Consider the following 23,383-nt stretch of genomic DNA (forward strand, 5'->3'; position numbering starts at 1 on the left):
AGCCTTGCTATCCTATCGTCTGATGGGAAGGCTTTGTGGAGATTGGTGTCTATAATCATGCCTAGGTATACCAGTCTTTGAGTGGGAAGCAGTGAGGACTTCTCCAGATTTACCATGATCCCCAGATCTTGGCAAAGTCTCAGAAGTTTGTCTCGGTGTTAAAGAAGGGATGACACCGAGTCTCCTAGGATTAACCAGTCGTCCAGATAACGATGGAGACGGATGCCAATCCTGTGTGCCCATGATAATATTCGGGTGAACACTCAGGTGAAAACTTGTGGTGCTGTGGAGAGACCGAAACACAGCACCTTGAACTGGTACTTTTTGTTGTCTAGGCTCAATCTTAAGTACTTCCTTGAAGACGGATGGACTTGGATCAGGAAGTACGCGTCCTTTAGGTCCAGTGTACACATGAAGTCTTACGGTCTTACTGCTAGTCTGACCATGTCCTCCGTCTCCATGCTGAATGGAGTTTGTTTGACAAACTTGTTCAGAGCCGAGAGGTCGATGACTGGTCTCCAGCCTCCAGACGCCTTCTTTACAAGAAAGAGTCGACTGAAGAAGCCTGGAGATTCGTCAAGGACCTCTTGGAGAGCACACTTCTTCAACAGGGTCTGGACTTCTGCCCGAAGGGCTTGCCCCCTTGCCAATCCCATGGCAAGGGAGCTCAATGACACTGGATTCGTCGTCAGGGGAGGTAGAGATGTTGTGAACGGGACGCGATGTCCTTGACTGATCACGGAAATCGTCCAGGAATCGGCCCCAAGTTGCTTCCACCTGTCTGAGCAACTTTGTAGGCATCCCCCCACTGGTGGACATGCAGGGGGACTACCAATCCTAGTGTTTGCGGCCTCGGCTGCTCCCTCTAGGATTCTTTCCTCCCCTGGAGGACTTTTAACCTTTCCTATCCTTGACAGGAAAGGGCTTAGACACGACGGTCTTCGCTGCTGTTGTCGTTTTAGCAGTCTTGGCTGGACGGGATTGCTAAGGTGCTGGAGGCTTATAGGGCTTAGATGTTAAACCCCTATGAAGGAGGGAGTCTTGATGGGACTTCCTCCACCTCTCAGCAGCCTGTTCCACATCCTTAGGCTCAAACAGGATGGATCCCTCTAAAGAGGAATGTCTGAGCCTATTTATCTCGGTGCTAGGGACCTTCTGATGGAATCTCTCAGCCACCGCATCCCTACGTTTCAGGATTGTGTTTGCCCACAAGTTCGAGACTTGGTGGGCCTGAAACTCGATCGTGCGAGTACCTGAGAGTAGAAAAGTCTCCATAGCTTTCCTGGTACGTTCTTTGGAGAAGTCCTCAGTACGTATCAGGATACCTAAGGTCCCCAACCAGATCGTGGCTTGCATAGCACACTTCGCAACTTTCTCCTGGTTAAGGATCTTGGTTGCTGAGAAAGAGACCTGTCGGTTGGAGTCTCTCAAGAGGGACTCCCCTGGTAAGCTCTTCCAAAGTGTGGTGAAGCGGAAAAGCTAAACAAGGCTCCTTAAGGATCTCGAAGTACCTCCTCTGCTGTACGCGAGGAGGTGGCAGGAGCTTGTTGGTGGCACTGGAACAGTTACAGGAGGACATCTCGGAGAGCTGTACAGCGATCTTGTCTCTGGTACTCTTAACCCCTTGAGACCAGGGCAGAGCTGCACTGGTCTTAGAGGGTTTCTGAGTACCGAATACACGGTCCAAGACCGTGTCCTTGCCCTCTCGAGGAGGGATCTCTGGGTCGGAATACCCATTGAGAGCCCTCAGAGTCAGAACTTGCCAAAACGCATGTTCTGACTCTTGCTGTTCTCCTCCTGACGTAGGACTTGCAGCGAAGTCTTCTGGCCCCTAAGGCTCTTCTTGGGGAGAGTCGCGTACGTTCTCCGGGTGGCTAGTTGGCTCCGTCCTGGTCCTTGTAGAGGACTTTGGTAATGTCTTAGAGTCCTTAGACTCCTTCCTGGGAAGGAGATAGAACTCTAACATTGACGAAGATGGTAAGTTCCTTCCACCCCCAACTTGAGAAGACATCTCAGCGCGAGGAGAGGTTTCCCCCATTGGTGCGATGGGGGAAAGTCTCACCTCACGTGATTCCCCTGAGGACGGGAAATCTTCATCCGACAGGGAAGGAGAGATAGTCTGGGGGAGAGAAGGAAGCTGCCTCGAAGGCTTGCGTGGAGTCAACTTAGCCCTTGGAGAAGTTACCGCGTCTGGAACTCCTCTTTTTCTTTTCAAAGGGGTGGAAACAGCCAAGGATCTGTGACCTAATTCAGAGAAAACAGGCTTAGTGCACCGAACCAAGGCTGTTGACTGACAGACGCGCTATCAGACACACCCTTTGGAAGGACAGGAATTGAAGGATCCCTGGGAGGAGGGGAGGAGTTCTCATTGGTGGGTTCGCCTGGAAAGGATTAGGGATCCTGGACCCCTCTAGATGTTTCCCTTCTGCCACAATGCACGCTGTTATGCGTTTGCGGGGAGGGGAATGAGGCGATGGCGAGCTTGCCGTGGGTAGTTCAGCAGTCTCGTGCGCGAGAGGATATTGATGCTCGCCCGGGGGCGCGTAATGGTGCTCACAGGAAGAAAACCGGGAATCGCGCGCGGGAGACTGATGGCGCACAGGAGCGCATACGGGAGACTGATGGCGCACAGGAGCGCATATGGGAGACTGTTGGCGCGTGCGCGCAGGATCAGGGGGATAAGTGCGCGGGCACGCAGGCTTGAGTTCGCGTGTGCCTGAAGCAGTTGTAGGGCGAGCGCGCGTCAGAATGAGGGCGCGCAACTGCAGGAGAGGATGGGCGAGGGCGCACGCGCGTATCCTTGTGGATGCGTGCAGGTGATGGCGCGTGTCGGCGCGATGGCGATAGCTGGCGCGCAGGCGAGTGTTGGCACGTGGGAGAATTCAACCTAGTTGACCTCCCAACAGCGCCCAGATCAGAAGATCGTGGGCACGCAGGGGATATGACTGCTGGGCGTGGGCGCTGGCACGCAGGAGAGTGCTGGCGCATTGAAGAGAGCTGACGCGTAGGGGAGCGCTGGCGCGCAGCTGGCCGTGGGCGTGCGTCTGTTTGCTCAGGCAAAGCCTGGCACGCAGGAGACCGTGGGCGCGTATGCTCATGAGTGCGTGCATAGCGCGTATGGGATGTAGCGCATATGCCCTTGATGCCCTATATTAGGGTTAGTTGACGAGGCCTGACGAGCGTGGAAGTCAGGTTTCGTTGGCGCATAGCACCCATCTGCATCCAGGAAGGGCGACGGCAGGTCGGCATGTCTGTCGGATGGAAGGTCGACGTGTCCTTTAAAAGGACGACCTTCCACCAAAGGGGATCACGAACGATCCACAGAAAGGTCCAGGACCAAAGCAGGAACAGTCGGTGAACGCGGACGAGGCTCCTCTGCGGGGGACTGCAACGGAGATGTAGAACCAAAGAGGCCCCTCCTCACTGCAGGTGAAGGAAGGCCTCTCTGGCGAAGAGGAAGGCGAGCCTTGCGACGGATGCGTCCTCTGGAGCCGTTGGATCAGAAACCTGACCTTCAGCAGTCCTCCAAAGAGGAGTCTCTGTAAGTGAACTCCCCCGAAGGAAAGAAACACTAGGAGGAGAGACTGTTGGACTTAGTTTCTCCCTCGTTGGTTGAACAGGACCAGGAGAAACTAAGACGTCAGCTACCGTTGGGTTTGAAGAGGCAGAGGTGATGGGTGATACCGCATTGGATACCTCTGACACCACAACGTCGACAATTGACAGAGGATCAACCTCTGCCGGAGGCGGCGATTGATTGACAGCGGCACCCAATTGGATGTAGTCAAGTAAGAATTCCTTGGAGGGCGAACCCTCGAGCCCCAAGGAAGACCAAAGCTGAAACAGAGGGATTAGTGACCAATCCTCCCCCGGGGGGAGAGGTGGAGTTGCTTCGCTAAGGTAAGCAACGGTATCTCTCGAACCCCGAGTTTGGTAAACAGTACAACGGTCTACGCTACTATTCGACGGGCTCTCGAAAGAGACCAACCGAGTGGGAGCTTCGGAGGAGGTTTGAGCAACGGAAGAAGAGGCCTTGGGTTTTTCTCCTTTCAAAGAAACCTTCGAAGTAGAAATATCCCGTTTGGACTTCATCCGTCGCCACAAAAACCTCTCCCACTGGGAGGTAAACCACTCTCTACATTTATTATCGCTATCACACCATTGGCCCCTACAGGAAGGACAAAGGGCGTGAGGATCGGTCTCGACCGCCGACATGAATGTTCCACAGGGGCGGTCGGGGAATCAAGGGCAGGTGCGCATAATAGCAGAGGCCAACTTCACACACAAAACTGTCAAAGAAAAAGCAAAAAAGCATTAATAGCTGCCAATGACGGCGAGGATGACAGCGGACATGTCCGACTACCATCCAAGCCGAGAGCAAAGTGAGCTCAAGCACAGGTGTGTGTGAGGGGGGGGTGTTAGCAAGCTACCCTCCCCTAACCCCCCTAACTAGCGGTGTGGGTAGTAAACCCTCGTTAAATTTTAATGGCTCGTCATTTCAGCTACGCCGGAAGTAATACCCCTATTAAATAGCGTGGTTTGTATGCCAGTTACGGAATAACTGGTATTCTTCAAAGCTTTATCTAATAAAGTTGGTGAAGAAGTGTCTTTTAACTACATTTTATCAAAACAGTTTAGTAAAAAACATACTGTATATTTCTCTCAAACATTCTCAATTAAATATCTTAATCTACTTAGAAAAAAATTCACAATATATAATTATCAATTTGTTCCTACACTAAATACAAACCCTCATTCTTTACTATAGGAGATATTCTAGCGCGAGCTAGAAAATACGGCAGAAAACCTTAACAAGGTCGTTAACGACTGGGCCGGTAGTTATCCCCCTGTTGGGGGTGGGGGACTGCCGGCCGGTAGCTACTGAGTACCTTCAATCGAATTTTAGCCGTCGCAGTGGTAACATCGCTGCTCCCGCTTTTGTTTGATTGGTAGACTAGCCTTTCTTTAATTCTGTTTTTTTATTTTCATTAACTTCTTCTTTTACTCTTTAAATAGATGTGATGTCCTCTAATAAGAGAAAGTGTCCCGGGATTCCCCCGAAAACTTGTGGCACATTTATGTCACCACCGGAGGTGGATCCTCATTCCCTATGCCCTTCATGCAGAGGTCATAGGTGTGCTGAAGGCTCCCCCTGCCAAGTATGTAAGGAATGGTCGCCTACACAGTGGGATAAGTTCATGAAGAGGAAGAAGAAATCCAATAAGGATTCGTTACCTCCAGGTTCGCCGTCGAAAGGTAAGGAGTCTCGGGCCTCTTCTTCGGCCTCTCGATCTCTTCCTTGCCTCCTTCCTCCAGGGGGAAGTCAAGGAAGAGCGGCACCATTGACTTAACACCCATTCCCACGGGGCAGGCGAATCAAGTTGCCCCCCCCCCAGTGGGATAGTTTCTTCAGTCATCGGAAAAAATTCTATTACCGCTTCTATTCCAGATAACGTGCGAGCGGTATGGCCTGCCCTTGGACTTCCTGGATCTCCTTCGGTGGAAGCGTGGAACCAGTTCCTCGCAGGCACAGTTTTACCTCAGGTCCCTTCTGTTTCGGAACCCTCGGGAGTTTCGGACCTCGCCGATATCCCATCAGCTTAATCGGCGGCAGCTGAAGTGTCAGCGGAGGTAATAATGTCAGCCCCTGCGGAGCCTACTTCGCCCCTCGCTTGCATTACTACGAAACAACGTCGCAAGCGTGATCAGCGCGATACCTCCTCCTCCTCCTCCTACTCGTCGTCTTCGTCCTACTTAGAGGATAGGAGAGAGAGAGAGAAGAGGAAAAGGAGAGCTCGCTCTCTTTCGCCAAGACGTTCTCGTCGGAGAGAGAGGCGACATAGGAAGAGACGTCATCGTTCTCGTTCTTCCTCGCCTTCTATCTCTTCCGAAATGTCTCGCCGAGAAGCGATAAGCGCTCTCGTCACAAACATAAGAGGAATACTTCCTCGCGCTATCGCTCTGCTTCGCTTTCATCTTCCTCTCGCGGGGAATCATCTAAGCGCTATAAGAAGAAGAGCTCTACGAGACGTTCGCGCTCTTCTTCATGAGAGAGTTCTCTCAAGCGCAATAAGCGCTCCCATTGGGGCGAGGTTAAATCTGATCGCGCCCAGAGCGCAACCAAGGAAAGAGAACACTCTGAGCGCAATTCTTCTCCTTCACATTTCTTCGCGAGGAGCTCAGTTCGCGCTGGGGAAGCGAGAGAGAATACTTCTTCTCACCGTCGCTTAGTATCATCAGAGAGCGCTCCCGTATGTCAAATTTCCGAGCGCGCAAATCTCCGGATATATCAGCGAGAGGTCATTTACCGCGCCCTCGCGTTTTAGACAGAGCAACACCCATTCCCGTACTTTCTAATGAATTACGAAATATGGGCTTTGCGAGAACTTCGGAAGAAGACGTAGGGGTTCAGCCCTTCTCCTCTTCGGCTGAGAATAGAGGAGAAAGGCCAGACCGCCGAACAACGCATTCTCTTATTGAGACAGTACCGTTAATTCGGTTGCCTTCGCCTAAACCTTCAACTTCCAGGCAGGATCTTGCACGCGCTCGGTGCCATCAACCAGCGCTCAGCCTTCCTCTGGATTGTCGGCAATGGAGTATGTTACCTCGCCGTTACCTTCAGACATTCAGGCTTCGACCGCCCTCCCTCACGAAGAATTAGCGCAACCTGAGCATTCCTCGGAGGAACAACCATCAAAAGATTTAGAGTCGGCCTATCTGAGAGCTCTAAGAACGATGTGTAATATCTCAGGTCTCGGAAATTTACACCTGTCACCTCGTCATACCGATGCTCCAGCTTTAGACAGACTATGTCGTCCTCCACCAAACCCTAAGACCAGAATCGAACTTCCCTGATCTATTCACACTGCAGGCTGTCTGAGGAAGGTCTCGCAGGCGGTCTCGGGGGAAACGAGTTCCTTGAAGTCTCAAGGATCCCATAAACTGCTGCAGTTTCCTTTTTCGAGGCAAAGGCGCTTTTACAAGGTCAGAGATGCCAACCATTCGCCTCTGACACTAGATCCCCTCACAGCAAGGCTTACACCTGGCTGCTCTGCAGAGAGACTCTCTTCCCTTCCAGTCTCCTTTACCGCAGCAGAAGCCTCGACAATGGAAGCAGCGTCAATGTCTCTTCTAGAGGCACTTTCCAGGTTTGACACATGGTCTGGCACAGTGGACTACCTTGCAAGTCACGAGGACCTTTCAAACCAAAATTTCATGCAGTCCCTGCAGGAAGTCCTGGCTGCTGGGGCCAAAACAATGGACTTTCTAACTGCTACGGTAACTGGATTCTCAAAAGGAGGGAATCGGTAGTCTCCAGACTGCATAGGAGCATCGGTAAATCTGAGAAATCTGATTTGAGGAACTCTGATCTTCTACAACCTCTCCTCTTCTGTAGACAAGCAGTCTCCTCTACCTTAGAGACTTGGAGGAAGGAGACGCAGGACACTGCAATGCAAAAGGCTGCTTCTTTTCGTCCGATGCAACAGCAGCCAACTCCACAACCCAAGGCAACAATCGCAATTCCACTGCCAGCCAAGAACCTCAACCGCCCCTCTTTTACACCCAAACCTATGGGCAGAGGAAAGTCGGCTCCTCCTAAGGCTAAAGGCAGAGGGAGGAACCCTAGACAGAAATAGGGTCTCGACTCCCCCCTCACAATGCGTAGGGGGGTGCCTGCAGGGGAGTTGGAGGTGGAAAGCTATGGGGGCCATGCAATGGAACATAAGGGTGCTTTGTTGGGGATACTGCATTCCCTTCATAGACTCTGCTCCTCCTCTAATTCCTCCCCCGATCTCGTCCTCCCAGGTCCCTCGGGATCCCGGGAAACAGCAAGCCCTAGCTCGGGAGATATAGAACATGCTTCTAAAAGACGCCATTCAAGAGGTCTCCGACTCTTCCCCAGGGTTTTTCAGTCGCCTCTTTCTGGTAGAGAAAGCCTCGGGAGGTTGGAGACCAGTGATAGATCTTTCGACTCTGAACCAGTTCGTGAAGAAGACTCCATTCAAAATGGAGACAGCGGCCTCTGTGACTCAAGCAGTACGTCCAGGAGACTTCATGGCATCTGTAGACTTGAGAGAAGCTTATTTCCAAGTGCCAATCCATCGTACATCTCAGAAATTCCTACGCTTCCTGGCTCAGGGTCGAATCTTCAAGTTCAAAGTCCTGTGCTTCGGCCTCTCGACCACCCCACAGGTCTTTACGAAGATCTTCAAACTCGTATCTTCGTGGGCGCACAAACATGGAATTCGTCTGCTAAGATATCTGGACGATTGGCTACTCCTGGCCTCGTCCAAGGAGCTAGCTCTGGATCATCTGAGAAGACTTCTGAATCTTTGCAAGGATCTGGGGATCCTTGTAAATGCAGAGAAGTCTTGCTTAACTCTGACCCAAGTCTTAAACTATCTGGGTATGTCCATCAACACCCAGGCAGGGAGAGTGTTTCCGTCGGAAGACAGGCTTCGGAGACTGGATCAGTCCATCGCCCATCTCTTGTCTCCACTACCACCTTCAGCCAAGTCGTGGCAGTGTCTTCTGGGCCATCTTGCCTCTCTGGAAAAACTGGTTCCAGGCGGGAGATTGAGAATGAGAAGTCTCCAATGGCATCTGAAGACCCATTGGTCTCAAAAGTCAGATTCCCCATTCTTGGAAGTGGAGGTTCCAAGTCTGGTGCTACAAGATCTTCATTGGTGGTCGACCAGAGAGAACACCCAAAAGGGCATTCCCCTCCAAAACCCGAGTCCGAAGTTAAAACTCTTTTCGGACACGTCGCTATGGGGATGGGGTTCCCACCTAGGCCCCAAATTAGCATCAGGAGTTTGGTCTCTGATAGAGAGTTCTCTCCATATAAACCACTTAGAATTATTAGCTGCCTGGAAAGGCCTAAAATTCTTTGCAGAAGATCTACGCGGACGAGAGGTGGTTCTGATGAGCGACAACTCCACAGCCGTCTCGTACATCAACAAGCAAGGGGGTACTCTGGCAAGAGACCTCTGTCTGTTAGCAGTCCAGATCTGCCAGTGGGCAGAAAGCCACAACATTTCTCTTTCAGCCAGGTTTATTCTGGGCCGGGGAAACATCGTGGCGTATCAGCTGAGCAGGCATCACCAAGTCCTGAGTGGAGAATGGTCTTTGGATCCTCGAGTAGCAAAGACAGTAATAGCTTTGTGGGGTTAACCCACAATAGATCTGTTCGCCACCTCTGAATGCGAAACTTCCCCGCTATGGGTCCCCAGTTTCAGACTATCAGGCAGCGATCAAGGACGCCCTCCAACACTCCTGGGACAACCTGGACGCTTATGCCTTCCCTCCCTTTTGCCTGCACAAAAAGGTGATCAACAAACTCAGGATCTCACGGGACTGCAAGCTAACACTAATAGCTCCGGCTTGGCCAAGCAGAGAGTGGTACGCAGATCTCCTTTCCCTGCTGGTTCGAGTGCAGAGGTTCCTGCCTCCAGAACCCCGTCTGTTGACGCAGCCACACAGTGGTATCCCCCCGGGAGAATCCACTTCCTGAAACTTCACGCCTGGAGGCTGTCCAGTCTCTCCTCAGAAGCAGAGGCTTTTCAGGAAATGTGGCTGAACACATGTCCAGGCACCTGCGCCCATCTTCCACAAACCTCTACCAAGCAAAATGGAGAGTGTTTGCAGCTTGGTGTAGAGGGCGAGGCGTGTCTCCACTCGATCCCTCTCTTCCTTTAGTGGCAGACTTCCTAGTTTACCTCAGGGAGGAGAAACTCCTTTCAGTCTCGGCAATTAAGGGCTATCGTTCAGCCTTAAGCCTCATCTGCAGACTGAGAGGAGTTGACCTTTCCACCTCAGAAGATATCACCTTGTTGATTCGAGGTTTTGAGAGATCTTGCCCCCCAGTGGAGATTAGACCACCACCTTGGGACGTGTTCCTGGTCTTACGCTCCTTAAAGGGACCTCCATATGAGCCCTTAAATAGGGCCTCTGATTTCTTCCTTACCCTTAAGACCGTCTTCCTTGTAGCTCTGGCCTCGGCAAAATGGGTTAGTGAACTTCACGGTCTATCCTACGAAGTCACCCATACTAGAGGATGGGGGGAAGTCTCTCTCAACTTCGTGCCAAGCTTTGTTGCCAAAACCCAGAAACCTTCATCTGCCGATGAGAGTTTTAGAGAATTTCAATTTTCTAGCCTCAATAGGGCAACTCAGGATACTGACAAGAGCCATTCACGGAGACCCAGAGGCAGCTCAACCCAAAGCCCATCAGGTTAGGGGAGTGGCTGCCTCGCTGGCGTTTAAGAAGAATTTTTCAGTCTCCCAAGTCTTAAGAGCTGGAGTCTGGAAGCGCCAATCTACATTCACCTCTCACTATCTATCAGATGTGACACATAGGTCTCTAAACACCCTTTCTATAGGACCTATTGTGGCAGTCCAGCAGGTGCTGTAACTACCTTCACGCCCTTTCAGGGGACAGTAGCCATTGATCGAGGATTCTGAGTTACACTAGGTTTTAGAAGAACATCCATCTATCTTCTGCTCTTTCTTCTTCCTCCCATCTGGGTATCCTAGTCTGTGACCAGTTTCGGCTGGACTCATCAATGGAAATAAGGTATGAAACTCATCTGACTCCTATCACAGGGTAAAAGTTATACTCGTAGTCACGAGGGTTCCCCTTTTCAAGGTCAGGGGAACCCTTTGTATGAAAGGGTTCTGGTTTTTCTCTTGACCCTCTTCATGTTGAAACTTTGGTTTCTACATATTTACAAACCTTCAGTCATGCTGGATTTTGGGATCTACAAAGAAAGTTAATGGGAGATTGTTCATTAATAGAGTCTAGTCTGAGGACTATCTTCTCTAGGAATAGAGAACCCTTCGTCCACCCTGACCTCAAGACTAAGTCTCCTATAGTAAAGAATGAGGGTTTGTATTTAGTGTAGGAAAAAATGACAAACTTATAACAGAGTTTGTATTTTTCCTAACATACAAACCCGAATTCTTTACTCAAATCTTCCCTCCGTCACCGCCCCCTAAAATAGTCCTAGCTAGAATCTGATTGAAGGTACTCAGTAGCTACTGGCCGGGAGTCCCCCACCCCCAACAGGGGGATAACTACCGGCCCGGTCGTTAACGACCTTGTTAAGGTTTTCTGCCGTATTTTCCAGCCCGCGCTAGAATATCTCCTATTGTAAAGAATTCGGGTTTGTATGTTAGGAAAAATACAAACTCTGTTATAAGTTTGTCATATTGTCCATGATGACATATCATGCAATCCAATACAAAATACCCAAGGACACATTCTCTCAAACATTCTCAATTAATTATTTTAATCTACTTGGAAAAAAATTCACAATACATGTATATAATTATGAATATTGTCCATGATGACGTATCATGCAATCCAATACAAAATACCCAAGGACACGTGACACAGCAATTTACAAAGTATTCCAGTACAACGTACACAAGAAAGCATACTTACTGATTCTGAATAAGTTGAATAGTGAGTGCACTCTTACCAACACCTCCAGCTGTCAAAGAAAGAAAAGATTTAAAATTAGATATCATATGATGTCAATGCTATACGATAAAATAAGCTCTTCCCTTTACACTTTTAATAATTCAAATCCTGACAGTATCTAACAGAAAATGTGGCTACCATACATCCATATTCTCTTGTCTTGGGTAGAGCCATAGCCTCTGTACCTCTCTTGCCTTGGGTAGTGCCATAGCCTCTGTACCATGGTCTTGTTTGAGGATACACTCAAGCACACTATTTTATCTTATTTCTCTTCCTCTTGTTATTTTGATGTTTTCAGAGTTTATATATAACAGATTTATTTCAATGTTATTATTAAACTTCTCTTGTGGTATATTTTCTTTTCTCACTGGGCTATTTCCCCTGTTGGAGCCCTTGGGCCTATAATAGCATCCTGCTTTTCCAACTAGGGTTGTAGTTTAGCAAGTAATAATCATAATAATAATAATAATAATAATAATAATAAATCATTAACCCTTTAAGTGCCATTGGTCATAATTTACATGCCCCCTTTCTACTTCCTTCGGAATGATTGGATGTAATTTATGCCTAATAATTGCCAGTTTTTTTTCTTTTTATTATACATCTATATAAAATTTTTACAAAAGATGTAAAATTATATATGATGTAAAGGAAATTCATTCAAATATGCAATCATGAATTTTGTCAAGTCCTTACAGATTTTGTACTGGGGAAATAAGTAATGACTCGCGGCTTGAAGGCCAAGTCATTTGGTGTGGAATTGGGGCTCTAAAGGTTAATATCTAGTACTGCACAACAACAACAATGTATACAAACATTCACATCTGTACTGTAATCTTTAAACCATTATAAACTTATTTTGAAGAAAGCATTGAAGATCAGTGAAAGGTAATGAAGACCTAAATATCTGGAGATAAACAAACAACTAATATAAGAAAATAATTACTTCTCAGTGTTATGCAAAAAATAAATACTGTACAAGATAAGGTAAATATCATAAACAAATCTTTGATCTCGAGATTGACTAATGTACAACTAATAAAATTGTCTGGCAATGAGAAAAAAAAATCAAATAAAATATAACAGGCATATGAACAAATTGATGGTATATTTTTATGTAGATACCCATAAATTTAATGAATGTACTAAAAGTTAGCATTAAGATATGGGATAAAGTCAATTACAAATGTTACAGTAAGGATGAATCTATCATGAAAACCTCAAGAGAACTTGTGGTATCATTTCAGAGGTAGTAGATTCCTCTGATAACTGGATGACTGGCTGATCCTATCATTCTCACGGAGATGGCTCTTCAAACATCGGGACGGTCTTCTCTCTCTTTCATGCTCTAGAAATTGTCATTAACTTATAATATAAAGAAGTCCAGCCTATAGCCCAAGCAGAAGATGGTTTACCCAAGCATGAGGATAGATATGGTATCAACAAGTGTTCCCTTCGGAGGACCAATTCACAAACCACATTTACCACCAACATGACAATGGACAATGGCAACAACTTCTTGGCCACCTTTCTTTGAAAAAACTTATACCAAAAGGGAGATAACTCCAGAGATTCCTTAAGTGGTGTTTAAAAACGCCTTGGTCGGCTAGCAACGACGACCTACACTAGTAATCAGGGAAGTAATGGAGGACCTCTACCGGTGGTTAGGAGATAAAAACAAACAACCCTAAAAGGCCCATCACCGGAGACCCTTGGTGGAGGGTTAGAGACAGTTACATTGTTGGCATATTACTTAAGAGTTAATTAAAACAAGCTTAAGGGTTCGTACCTGCTAAGGAAGCTGACTTCAATGATTCTCTGCCTCATTATGTCCGCTTTCCTTATGAGATCCAGAGATCCACCCAGGGGGCTGAAGACCACTAGGAGCTGTCAAACCGGTAAATAACCTCTATGCTGACAGGACCTCAACTAATACCCTTGTTCCGGGCGCTCTCAAGGAACAAAATGACCACCTGACTAAATCAAAGATTGCGGAAGACTGTCGACCAATCTCCACAAACAACCATAAAAATATATATAAGTTCCAAGAGAAGAAAAAGGGTACTAGGGATTAGGGAACGTAGTGGTAGATCCTTCACCCACTACTGCACTCGCTGCTACGAATGGTCCCAAAGTGTAGCAGTCCTCGTAAAGAGTCTGGACACGTTTCAAGTAATGCGAGGCGAACACAGATTTACTCCTCCAAAAGGTTGCGTCCATGATGCTTTGCAGAGAACGATTTTGTTTAAAAGCTACAGAAGTTGCCACAGCTCTAACTTCATGAGCTTTCACTTTCAGCAGCTTGAGGTCTGCCTTACTGCAGTGTGAGTGAGCCTCTCTAATTAAAAGTCTTATAAAAAAAGATAGGGCATATTTTGACATAGGTAACGAAGGTTTCCTGACTGCACACCAAAGAGCTTCTGAATTGCCTCTTAAATCTTCAGTTCTGTCCACATAGAACTTGAGTGCTCTAACAGGGCACAGAACTTTCTCCAACTCTTCACCAACCACATCAGAGAGGTTAGTAATCTCGAAAGACTTAGGCCATGGATGAAAAGGACGTTCGTTCTTGGCCAGGAATCCAAGCTGTAAGGAACATATAGCTTTTCCGTATCTAAAGCCAATATTCTTGTTAAAGGTGTGAACTTCACTGACTCTCTTAGCTGTTGCCAGACTTACTAAGAAAAGAGTCTTCAAAGTCAGATCTTTAAGAGAAGCAGAGTGTAAAGACTCAAATCTGTCACTCATGAGGAACTTTAGAACAACATCTAAATTCCAGGCTGGTGAATCCTGTTGACGCTTCTTAGAAGTCTTAAATGATCTGAGAAGATCTTGAAGGTTTTTATTATTTGAGAGGTCTAAATTCCTGTGCCTGAAGATAGTTGCCAACATACTCCTGTACACGTTGATGGTCGAGGAGGAAAAGTTGTGTTTTCTTCTAAGGTCTAAGAAGAAATCGACAATTTGCGTTACAGAGGTACTGGATGAAGAAAACGGATTTTGAGCGAAGCGAAAAATCTATTTTTGGGTGAGATAGCCATGGCGTCCTGATGGAAGGTTCCTGTTTGGTAGCTTCCTTGGGTATAAGACTACTAAGATATTCCCAGAGAATTTAACCACAGGTTATCACAGAATTCTAACTTCTGGAGCGAGTATCTCAAAGGTTTCCCTTTAAGACATCGTAATACAACAGGGGACACGCATGTCTGGTCGTGCCACATAGCTATCTCCACCCCGAACAGAGTTAACGCTTCGGTGTGTAAGGGCTGAGAATAGCTGGGAGCCGTTCCACAGCTAATCTCACTCGTGGCTACTACTGATACTCGAGACGTAAACAAACGGACGCCATTGCTCTAATGACGTCACGCGCGTCTTTATCCTGGCGCCAGTTGCTGCCCATCACCATGATACAATTGTGTAGGGTGGGAACAAACTGAACGAAGTAGTAGGGAGGGTCCATCAGGACGCCATGGCTATCTCACCCAAAAATAGATTTTTCGCTTCGCTCAAAATCCGTTTTTTGGGCTCAAGCCATGGCGTCCTGATGGAAGAGTACCAGAGAATCAATGTATCGTGGTAGATTTTCCCCCAGAGTTAAGTGCCTAGGCATTGACAAAACAGCAAAGTAATCTTAGGTAAGAACCATAGGAACGAAGTATCCTGCCCCCCATTGGTAGGAAGTTCCCATGGGCTATGCCGACGTCAAAGTGGTATTGAAGGGCTATTCATCTTGACAGAAGAGCTTTTAAGAGCTTAGAGATGAAGCAGAATGTTTGATATTTGTATAGGAACATTCTGAAGTAGGCCAGTGGTGGTTGGGCACTGTGTGTAGAGTTCATCTCCTGATTATCAGAAGTAAGTATTCGTGTAGGAACCTTACTGAGGCAAGGTGAATATAATTTAGGAATAGACATCTTAAATTCTTCATGACCATAAGAAAGGAGGAATAAATAAAACTATGACAGTATGTATTTCATAGTAAGTAGGAGCTGAAAGAGACGCATAAGTAATAAAATAGAAATTTTATTTCACAATGCAGAAATTAAATAATTTACAGCAAAAGTAAAGTTCATTTACAGTAATAATAATGTACATAGAAATAAAGGCTTGCTCTTGAATCTGAAAGGGAATTTCAGGATTAGTAGGTACTCGTTCTCGAGGAACGCAAGTCTTTAAATAACACATCATGCTCAAGGCATGCGGCACTTGTGTGACACTATGACATTTCACCTGGGATAAGAACAGTTATAAAAGCACTAAGTGTTTTTAGACATCACTATGAATCACTCGAGGGTCAACATAGGCACCCGAAGAGTTAGAGTCCCAAGTAACTCACTGTTCTACGCAGAGTTAGGTGCAGGTTTCATAACACTACCTGCGGCTACCACAAAATGTTTGATTTCGTGCACTTGTTTCGCATAATGTTTAAAGAAAACTCGCGAGGACTTCCAGCCCGTAAAGTTCTTAAGGCTCTCGAAGTCCATGCTCTGAAAGAAGTTCAGAGAAGATGCCACTTTTCTAGGATCATGACCAGCGGGTGTACTGTTCGGATCCGCTCTGCGAATGAAGTAGGTGATTTTCGCTCTTAATTGTTTCAGTGACAGGTCGCTGCCCGATGTTTCTCCTTTGAAGAGTTGGCCTCCACCAAAGTTTGAAGTTCTGCGAAGATAGACCTTGAGACTCTCTACTGGACATAGAGAGACATCCTCCTTCAGGGGGCATATTCTCCAAGGGCCCCATCTTTTGGTGGGTAATTCATTTTTGGCGAGAAACGTCGGATCGGGGGAGAGGGTCACTTCTCCTGAATCAGCAAACAGGATGTGTCCCTCTTCTCTTGATAATGCCACTATTTCGCTGACTCGAGCTCCCGAGGCGAGAGCAAATAAAAATATAACTTTCTGAGTCAGATCCTTGAGGGGGCATGAATCATTGTCCAAGTTGGAGGCGAAATGGAGCACCTTGTCTAGTGACCAGGAGATCGGTTTCGGAGGGGGTGCTGGGCGTAGGCGAGCACATGCTTTCGGCAGTTTGTTAAAGATGTCGTTGGACAGATCAATTTGGAAAGCATATAGAATTGGTCTAGTCAAAGCCGATTTGCAGGTTGAAATCGTATTGGCTGCTAATCCTTGTCCATGAAGGTGAATGAAGAAGGACATACAGAAATCAATGGTGATTTCTTTAGGATTTTTTGCTTTAACAAAGGAGACCCATTTCCTCCAGGATGATTCGTATTGCCGTCTCGTGGATTCGGTCTTGTATTCCTCTAGGAAGTCTAGACTTTTCTTCGAGATCCCAAACCTCTTCTTTGCGGCAAGGGAGAGAAAATCATGAGATGAAGGTCCTTGATTTTCGATGATGAAGCGAAGACAGTCGACTTCTGTACTTGTTGAGAGAGAACTGGGCCCGGGAGAGGGATCAGCTTGGGCTGCAGCTCCAGGACCAGGGGGTACCAGTTGCTCCGGGGCCACTTGGGAGCCACTAGGGCCGCTGTCCCTTTGAAGGTTCTCAGTTTGGAGAGGACTTTCAACAGAAGGTTGGTGGGAGGGAACAGGTATATCTTCGACCATCTGTTCCAGTCCAGTGACATGGCGTCCACCGCTTCTGCTTTGGGGTCCTCGTACGGGGCTACGTACAGAGGAAGTTGATTGTTGTCGCTCGTTGCAAAGAGATCTATCTGAAGTTCTGGGACTTGATGAGAGATGAAGGAGAATGATCTTGCGTCTAGAGACCATTCCGACTCTATCGGGTTTGTCCGAGATAGAGCATCCGCTGTCACGTTGCGGAATCCTTGTAGGTGAACTGCAGACAGGTGCCACTTCTTCTTCTCCGCCAGACGGAAGATTGGGAGAAGCACCTGATTTATCTGGGGCGATCTTGAGCCCTGGCGATTGAGACAACGAACTACCACCGAGTTGTCTAGGGTTAGACGGATGTGGATCGAGGGCGGCGGGGATAGCTTCTTCAGAGTAAGAAGGACCGCCATGGCCTCCAAGATGTTTATGTGGAACGTCTTGAATAGTGGAGACCAGGTCCCTTGAGCTTGTTTCAGGTGGGAGTGACCTCCCCAGCCCTCCAGTGATGCATCCGTGTGGATGTTGAGTGATGGAGGAGGGTGTTGGAGAGGAATGGACCTTTTTAGGGCCATTGCTTCCGACCACGGCTTTAGGAGGCGTCGAAGTCTGTTTGGAAGCCGTCTCTTGAGGTCTCTTCGAGCGATGGATGCCGATCGTCTCCAGACTCCCGCGGCATCCTTTAGCTGTGCACGAAGCACTGGGTTTGTCACTGAGGCGAATTGTAGAGAGCCTAGAACTCGTTCCTGCTGTCGTCTTGAAATGCGTTTGGATTTCAGTAGTCGCTTGACAGACCCTGCTATTTCCTTCCTTTTCTTCTGGGGGATGGAAAGGCGGTGTGACTGAAGATTCCAGTGGATTCCCAGCCACTGAAACTTCTGAGCCGGAGAGAGGCGAGATTTCTTCTCGTTGATCTTGAATCCCAGGTGTTCTAGGTACTGGGTAACTTCGTCGCAAGACTTTGTACACTCTTCGGGCGATGGAGCCCAGACTAGCCAGTCGTCGAGGTAGGCCATCACCTGGACGTTTCTTAGGCGGAGCTGTTGTACTATGGCATCCGCCAGCTTTGTGAAGATCCGAGGGGCCACATTGAGGCCGAATGGCATGGCCCGGAAGGCGTAGCTTTTCCTTTGGAGTCGAAATCCTAGGTAGGAGGAAGCGTGATGGTTCATTGGAATGTGCCAATAGGCATCCGCCAGGTCTATAGAGACCGTGTAGGAACCTTGAGGCAGAAGGGTCCTTATTTGTTGAAGCGTCAGCATCTTGAATTTGTTGTTCTCTATGAACTTGTTGAGGGGGGATAAGTCCAGAATGACTCTGAGCTTGTCTGAGTCCTTCTTGGGAACGCAAAACAGTCTCCCTTGGAACCTGGTGGACTTTACCTTCCTTATCACCTTCTTGTTCAAGAGGTCTAGAACATATTCTTCCAGAATGGGGGTTGATTGTTGAAAGAACCGCTGGAAGATTGGGGGTGGTTGCACCCAACTCCAGCCTAGACCGTTCTTGATGATGCTGTGTGCCCAAGGATCGAAGGTCCAACGATCCTGGAATTGGCGGAGTCTTCCTCCCACCGGAAGCACTTCATTGCTTCTGGTGTCCCGAGGACTTGTTGCCTCGGCCGCTAGCTCCCTTTCCTCCTCTACCTCTGGAGGGACGACGAGAGGCGTCTCTGCTTGCACCCCTGGACGAGCCTCTACCTCTGGCATGAAAGGTAGTGGATGGCTGCTCAAAGGCAGGGGTGAAGACCGGTGACTGTGACAACACCGGTTGGGGGACCAATTGAAAGGTCTGTTGTGGTTGGGCAACCACTTGGGAGGTAGCGGGTCCCGGAAACTGACGTCGTTGTTGACGTTGCTGGGGTTTCGGCTTCTGAGGTTTCCTCTTAGGCTGAGGTCCATCGTCCTGAGAGGTTTTCCTTTTTCTGGACATGCCCCACTTGTGGAGAAGGTTCCTATTCTCCGTGGCGGCTCTGTCAGTTATTTCCTTGACAAGGTCAGAAGGAAACAGGTGCTTTCCCCAGATGTTGGAGGAAATCAGCCTCCGGGGTTCGTGTTTCACGGTGGCACCGACAAACACGAATTCACGACAGGCTCTACGAGCCTTTATGAAATGGTACAAGTCCTTCATTACCGTGAGTAAGTGGGATTTGGCCAGTACCATGTAGTGATCAGGTACTGCTGTGTCACAGGCCATAACTTCAAGTTGGACTTGATGAGAAAGCGATGCTGCAAGCCTCTCCTTCGTGTCTTGTTCCCGGCGAAGGAGGTGATCATTGAGCTTAGGGAGGTCTTCATTAAACTGACGTCCGGCGACGTCAGGATCGAGCCTACCCACGACGAAAGTATGTTGGACATCTTTCCATTGCCTGGTGTCAGGGGGTGTCACGATGGAGAAGGGTCTGCACTCCTCCAGTGCAGGGCAGGGTTTTCCTTCTTCCGCCGCTTTAAGGCATGCAGCTAAGGCCTTTTCCAAAAATGGAAGAATCGCAGTGTCAGGTGCGACATATGTTGGATGCTTCTTGCTCAAGGCAGGAAGCTTAGAGCAGGTAAAGCCCCTGCTCTTAAATGCGGAGGCTAGCATAGCCTGGGCCTTTGCGAGATCGAACACTATCTCTTCTTTAGGTTCGGTCTCCTCCTTCGAGGCAGGTTCGGAACGAAGTCGGACGTAACAGTCCGGGTAGGCCTCGAAGCTTGGGAAGAACTCCACATCTTCCAACGGGACCGTGCCGATCTTGTCACTAACAAAGATCCTGCCGGTCGCAATAACCATATGCTCTGCATACCTCCACGGGTTGGCATGAGAGCAAGCTGGGAGATCCTTGACCGAGATCTTCTTCGTGTCTCTGGATCCAATCATAGACCTGATGGACTCCTGGTTCTCCTTCAGTCTGTCGTCCATGACAGCTCTAATCAGTCGGATCAGTTCTTGGGTAGAAGAGGAAGGATCCGGGGTCGAGGAGGTAGACGGAAGGGACAATTCCGTCGGTGTAGGAGTAGGCGGAGGGATGGACGAGGGAGTAGCTCCAATCTCCGACTCGGTGTATTCCACCTTGTCTTCGTCCTCTTCGGCTCCTTGAGCCATAAGCGTCTTCTCCGTGTCTTCCGAGACGTCAGAGATCTGTTCATCATCCTCGGAATCCAAACGACACTCGTGCATGGACTGAGCCATGACCACATCAGGTTCCACCGTAATTTGGACAGTGGGGATTGCTTCCTTTGGAACCACTGAGTCAGGGGAGGCCTTAGGGAACAACAGGGACCTCAGTTCTTCGGTGGCCAGGTACGGTCCAGTAGCATTTCTCTGAAAACCACGCACCCACTTGCGCAGTTTTTCACGAGCAATGTCTCTAACCTCCGCTGAGGGAGGGTTATGGAAGGCCTCAACTAGGTAGGCCTGGCAGACCGTACATTCCAGTGGATTCCAGAACTTCCAATCCCCTTTCTTGTCTGAGCAAGGGGCGTGAGTCCTGCACGCCGTATGTCCGTAAAACTGCGAGCGTTTCACAGCACAGTAGGCGAAATCGCACTTCATCTGCTCCTCCTGTGGAAGAAAGAGAAAATGAGTATGGGGGAGTTATAGGAATGGCTCTTAAATTAAGTTAATATTAATCATTAATTTTAACTTAAGGAAGGTGTGATGCATAGAGAATGAAACAGTAAAGGAGAACACGCTCCATGCATCTCGCCCGGCTGGTTACCATAGGCTTGGTCCTGGGATAATCCAAATGACCGAGATCATTGGATATAGTTTCCTAGGATTCCCATTATATTGGAACTCCATGGAAAGCCAAGGACAAGGTTGGGATCGAATTCATTCGGTTCCCAGATAAGAGCCAGAAGGCCTCATTAAGGGTAACTGCTTCTGGCAACCAGCCGCGCTAAGATGCACATAGCATGCTGGAAATAGAAGAATGCAAAGAGACAGCATGATCACTAATAGAGCAGTACTAGGTACTGATCTTAGAAGCAAAGCAGCTTATCTATTTGCAAGGTAGGGCTATCTTAGTCTTATGATAGCTACAGAGAGGGGGTGCAAGTATTCTTGACGCCTCCGGGGCATCCGGCAAGCCGCCGGCACGCCGGAGCTCGCTCCAGCATAGATTCTGGCATTAGAACAGACAATTTTCAAAAGTCAGTTAGATACCAGGATGGCGGCCGCCGGCACAACGGCGGCACGCCGGCAGGGAGCGGCGGCTCCGGCAGCCGGAGGATGCCGGATTGGTGACTGGGGTAAGGATGGTACAGGTAGTATCGGGTTGCCGGCAGTATATGCCGGCACTCCGGAGATCGACCGGCAAGCGGACGAATAGATAGGAGTAGGAGAGCCGCCGGTAGTAGCCGGCGGCAGCCGGCAGTCCCTCGGTACACGGGGGGCTGGCGGCAAGGGAGGGAAGTCACCAAGAGGGAGGCAGGTATTGCCGGCAGTAGAGGCGGCAAGAGACCGGCACCCGGATAGATAGAGAGACAGGGGGAGGGAGGAAAGGATGCAGGAAGTACCGTCAGGGTTCCAGACATCCCTCCCCCTCCCTGAGGGGGTGTACCCATGATAGAGACAGGCTCTAGCATCCATAAGCAGGGGTCACTAGGGACCGGGAGCAGGTAGCCCAAGGGAGGACTAGGGAACACCCAAGAGGGGGGGGGGGAGACTCCCCTATGCAGAGCTACACTAGCAACTAACCTTATAGGACACTATGAAGGTATATGTACCAGAGCGGACAGCACAGGGAAGCTCGGGTAGCCCTACTCTTCCACCCTAAGGAGGATTTGTAGGACAGGGGACAGATGAGTATAAACTAACCTAAGCATAGGCTAGGCTATACAAGAGATAGGTGGGGAGGGAGAAGAGAGGGGTCTTCCCAGGAAGGGTTTCTGTACCAGAGCGGCCACAAAGGGAAGGGAGGACACTCCCTAACCTAAGATTAGGCTGATCGGCTAAAACGGTGCAAGAGTACAGTTTCAGCATGGAACAGAGAAACCTTCCTAACCCGGCCTAGATCAGGGCTAAAAGTCCTGAACTAGGCAAGGAAGAAGACGTATCGCTATCGCAGGAAAGTCGTAGACTATCCTAGCCATAGAGGTAGGCTAGCCTAACCTCACTCTCAGACGCAATCCTAAAGGGGGTTCATTCCTTTAGGGAGGACTGAGAGGCGATAAAATACTCTATTAGACAATAAATCCCTTTACTCAGAAAAGGGATCAAGGCTAAATAGAGGGAGTGCCAAGGCAGGGGATGAAGGAAGCATATAGGGGTCCTAAGGTTAGGTTAGGCTAGAAAGAATCACTGACTAGCCTATCCCCTATATGGTCCCTGAAGGCGAAAACATTTGCATCACTAGTCAAAAGTATTGTAAAATAATAATGCCACTATCTTCATAACTTAGTCTAGGATCACTGATAAATCATGCATGAACACTTGTATATAGGCTCCTGGCCTGGGGGCTATAGTAGCCGACTGGTATGAGGTCAATCGATGACCGATAAAAAGCGTCTAAACACGATATAAAAGTTCCTAGCTATGAAGACTAAATAAACTAATGTATTCGATTAGTATATAATGCCGGAAGCGTTGTTGTGGCTAACTAAATAAGACATGCAAAACAACAACGACGCCATAAAATGGCGGGTCCGGTAGAGGCACAGCTCTGCCACAAAACATCAATTATTTCGCGAAATAATATTTACTTTACGGCCAGAGCTTAATTAAACAATACTGGAACCTTGTACTCAACTTTCCAGAAGAAGGCGAGGCTGAAGGTAACGACATAGCGAAGATGCAAAACGATAAAGTTCACACAAGGGAAAATCCGTCTCAGTAGGGCAGCTACTAAACAAAGGATTAAAGACGTGCGTGACGTCATTAGAGCAATGGCGTCCGTTTGTTTACGTCTCGAGTATCAGTAGTAGCCACGAGTGAGATTAGCTGTGGAACGGCTCCCAGCTATTCTCAGCCCTTACACACCGAAGCGTTAACTCTGTTCGGGGTGGAGATAGCTATGTGGCACGACCAGACATGCGTGTCCCCTGTTGTATTACGATGTCTTAAAGGGAAACCTTTGAGATACTCGCTCCAGAAGTTAGAATTCTGTGATAACCTGTGGTTAAATTCTCTGGGAATATCTTAGTAGTCTTATACCCAAGGAAGCTACCAAACAGGAACCTTCCATCAGGACGCCATGGCTTGAGCCCAAAAAATGAGTTAGCTCTACACCATTCTCTAAAAACCTCCCACTTGGACTGATAAACCTTGATGGTAGAAGTCCTCCTTGCTCTAGCGATAGCCCTAGCTGCTTCCTTCGAAAATCCTCTAGCTCTTGCGAGTTTTTCGATAGT

General features: G+C 48.3%; 1 protein-coding gene across 1 annotated transcript in view; it reads right to left on the bottom strand.

Annotated features, from left to right (window-relative positions):
• LOC137622361 (ras-like protein 1) overlaps positions 1–23,383 on the bottom strand; it is a 91,721-nt gene that overhangs the window by 44,681 nt on the left and 23,657 nt on the right. The window contains exon 2 of the mRNA XM_068352953.1: positions 11,446–11,494. Coding sequence (XP_068209054.1) covers positions 11,446–11,494 — 49 coding nt within the window. The remainder of the gene's footprint in view (positions 1–11,445; positions 11,495–23,383) is intronic.

The sequence above is a fragment of the Palaemon carinicauda genome, chromosome 29, assembly GCF_036898095.1.
Source record: "Palaemon carinicauda isolate YSFRI2023 chromosome 29, ASM3689809v2, whole genome shotgun sequence".
Lineage (NCBI taxonomy): Eukaryota > Metazoa > Arthropoda > Malacostraca > Decapoda > Palaemonidae > Palaemon > Palaemon carinicauda.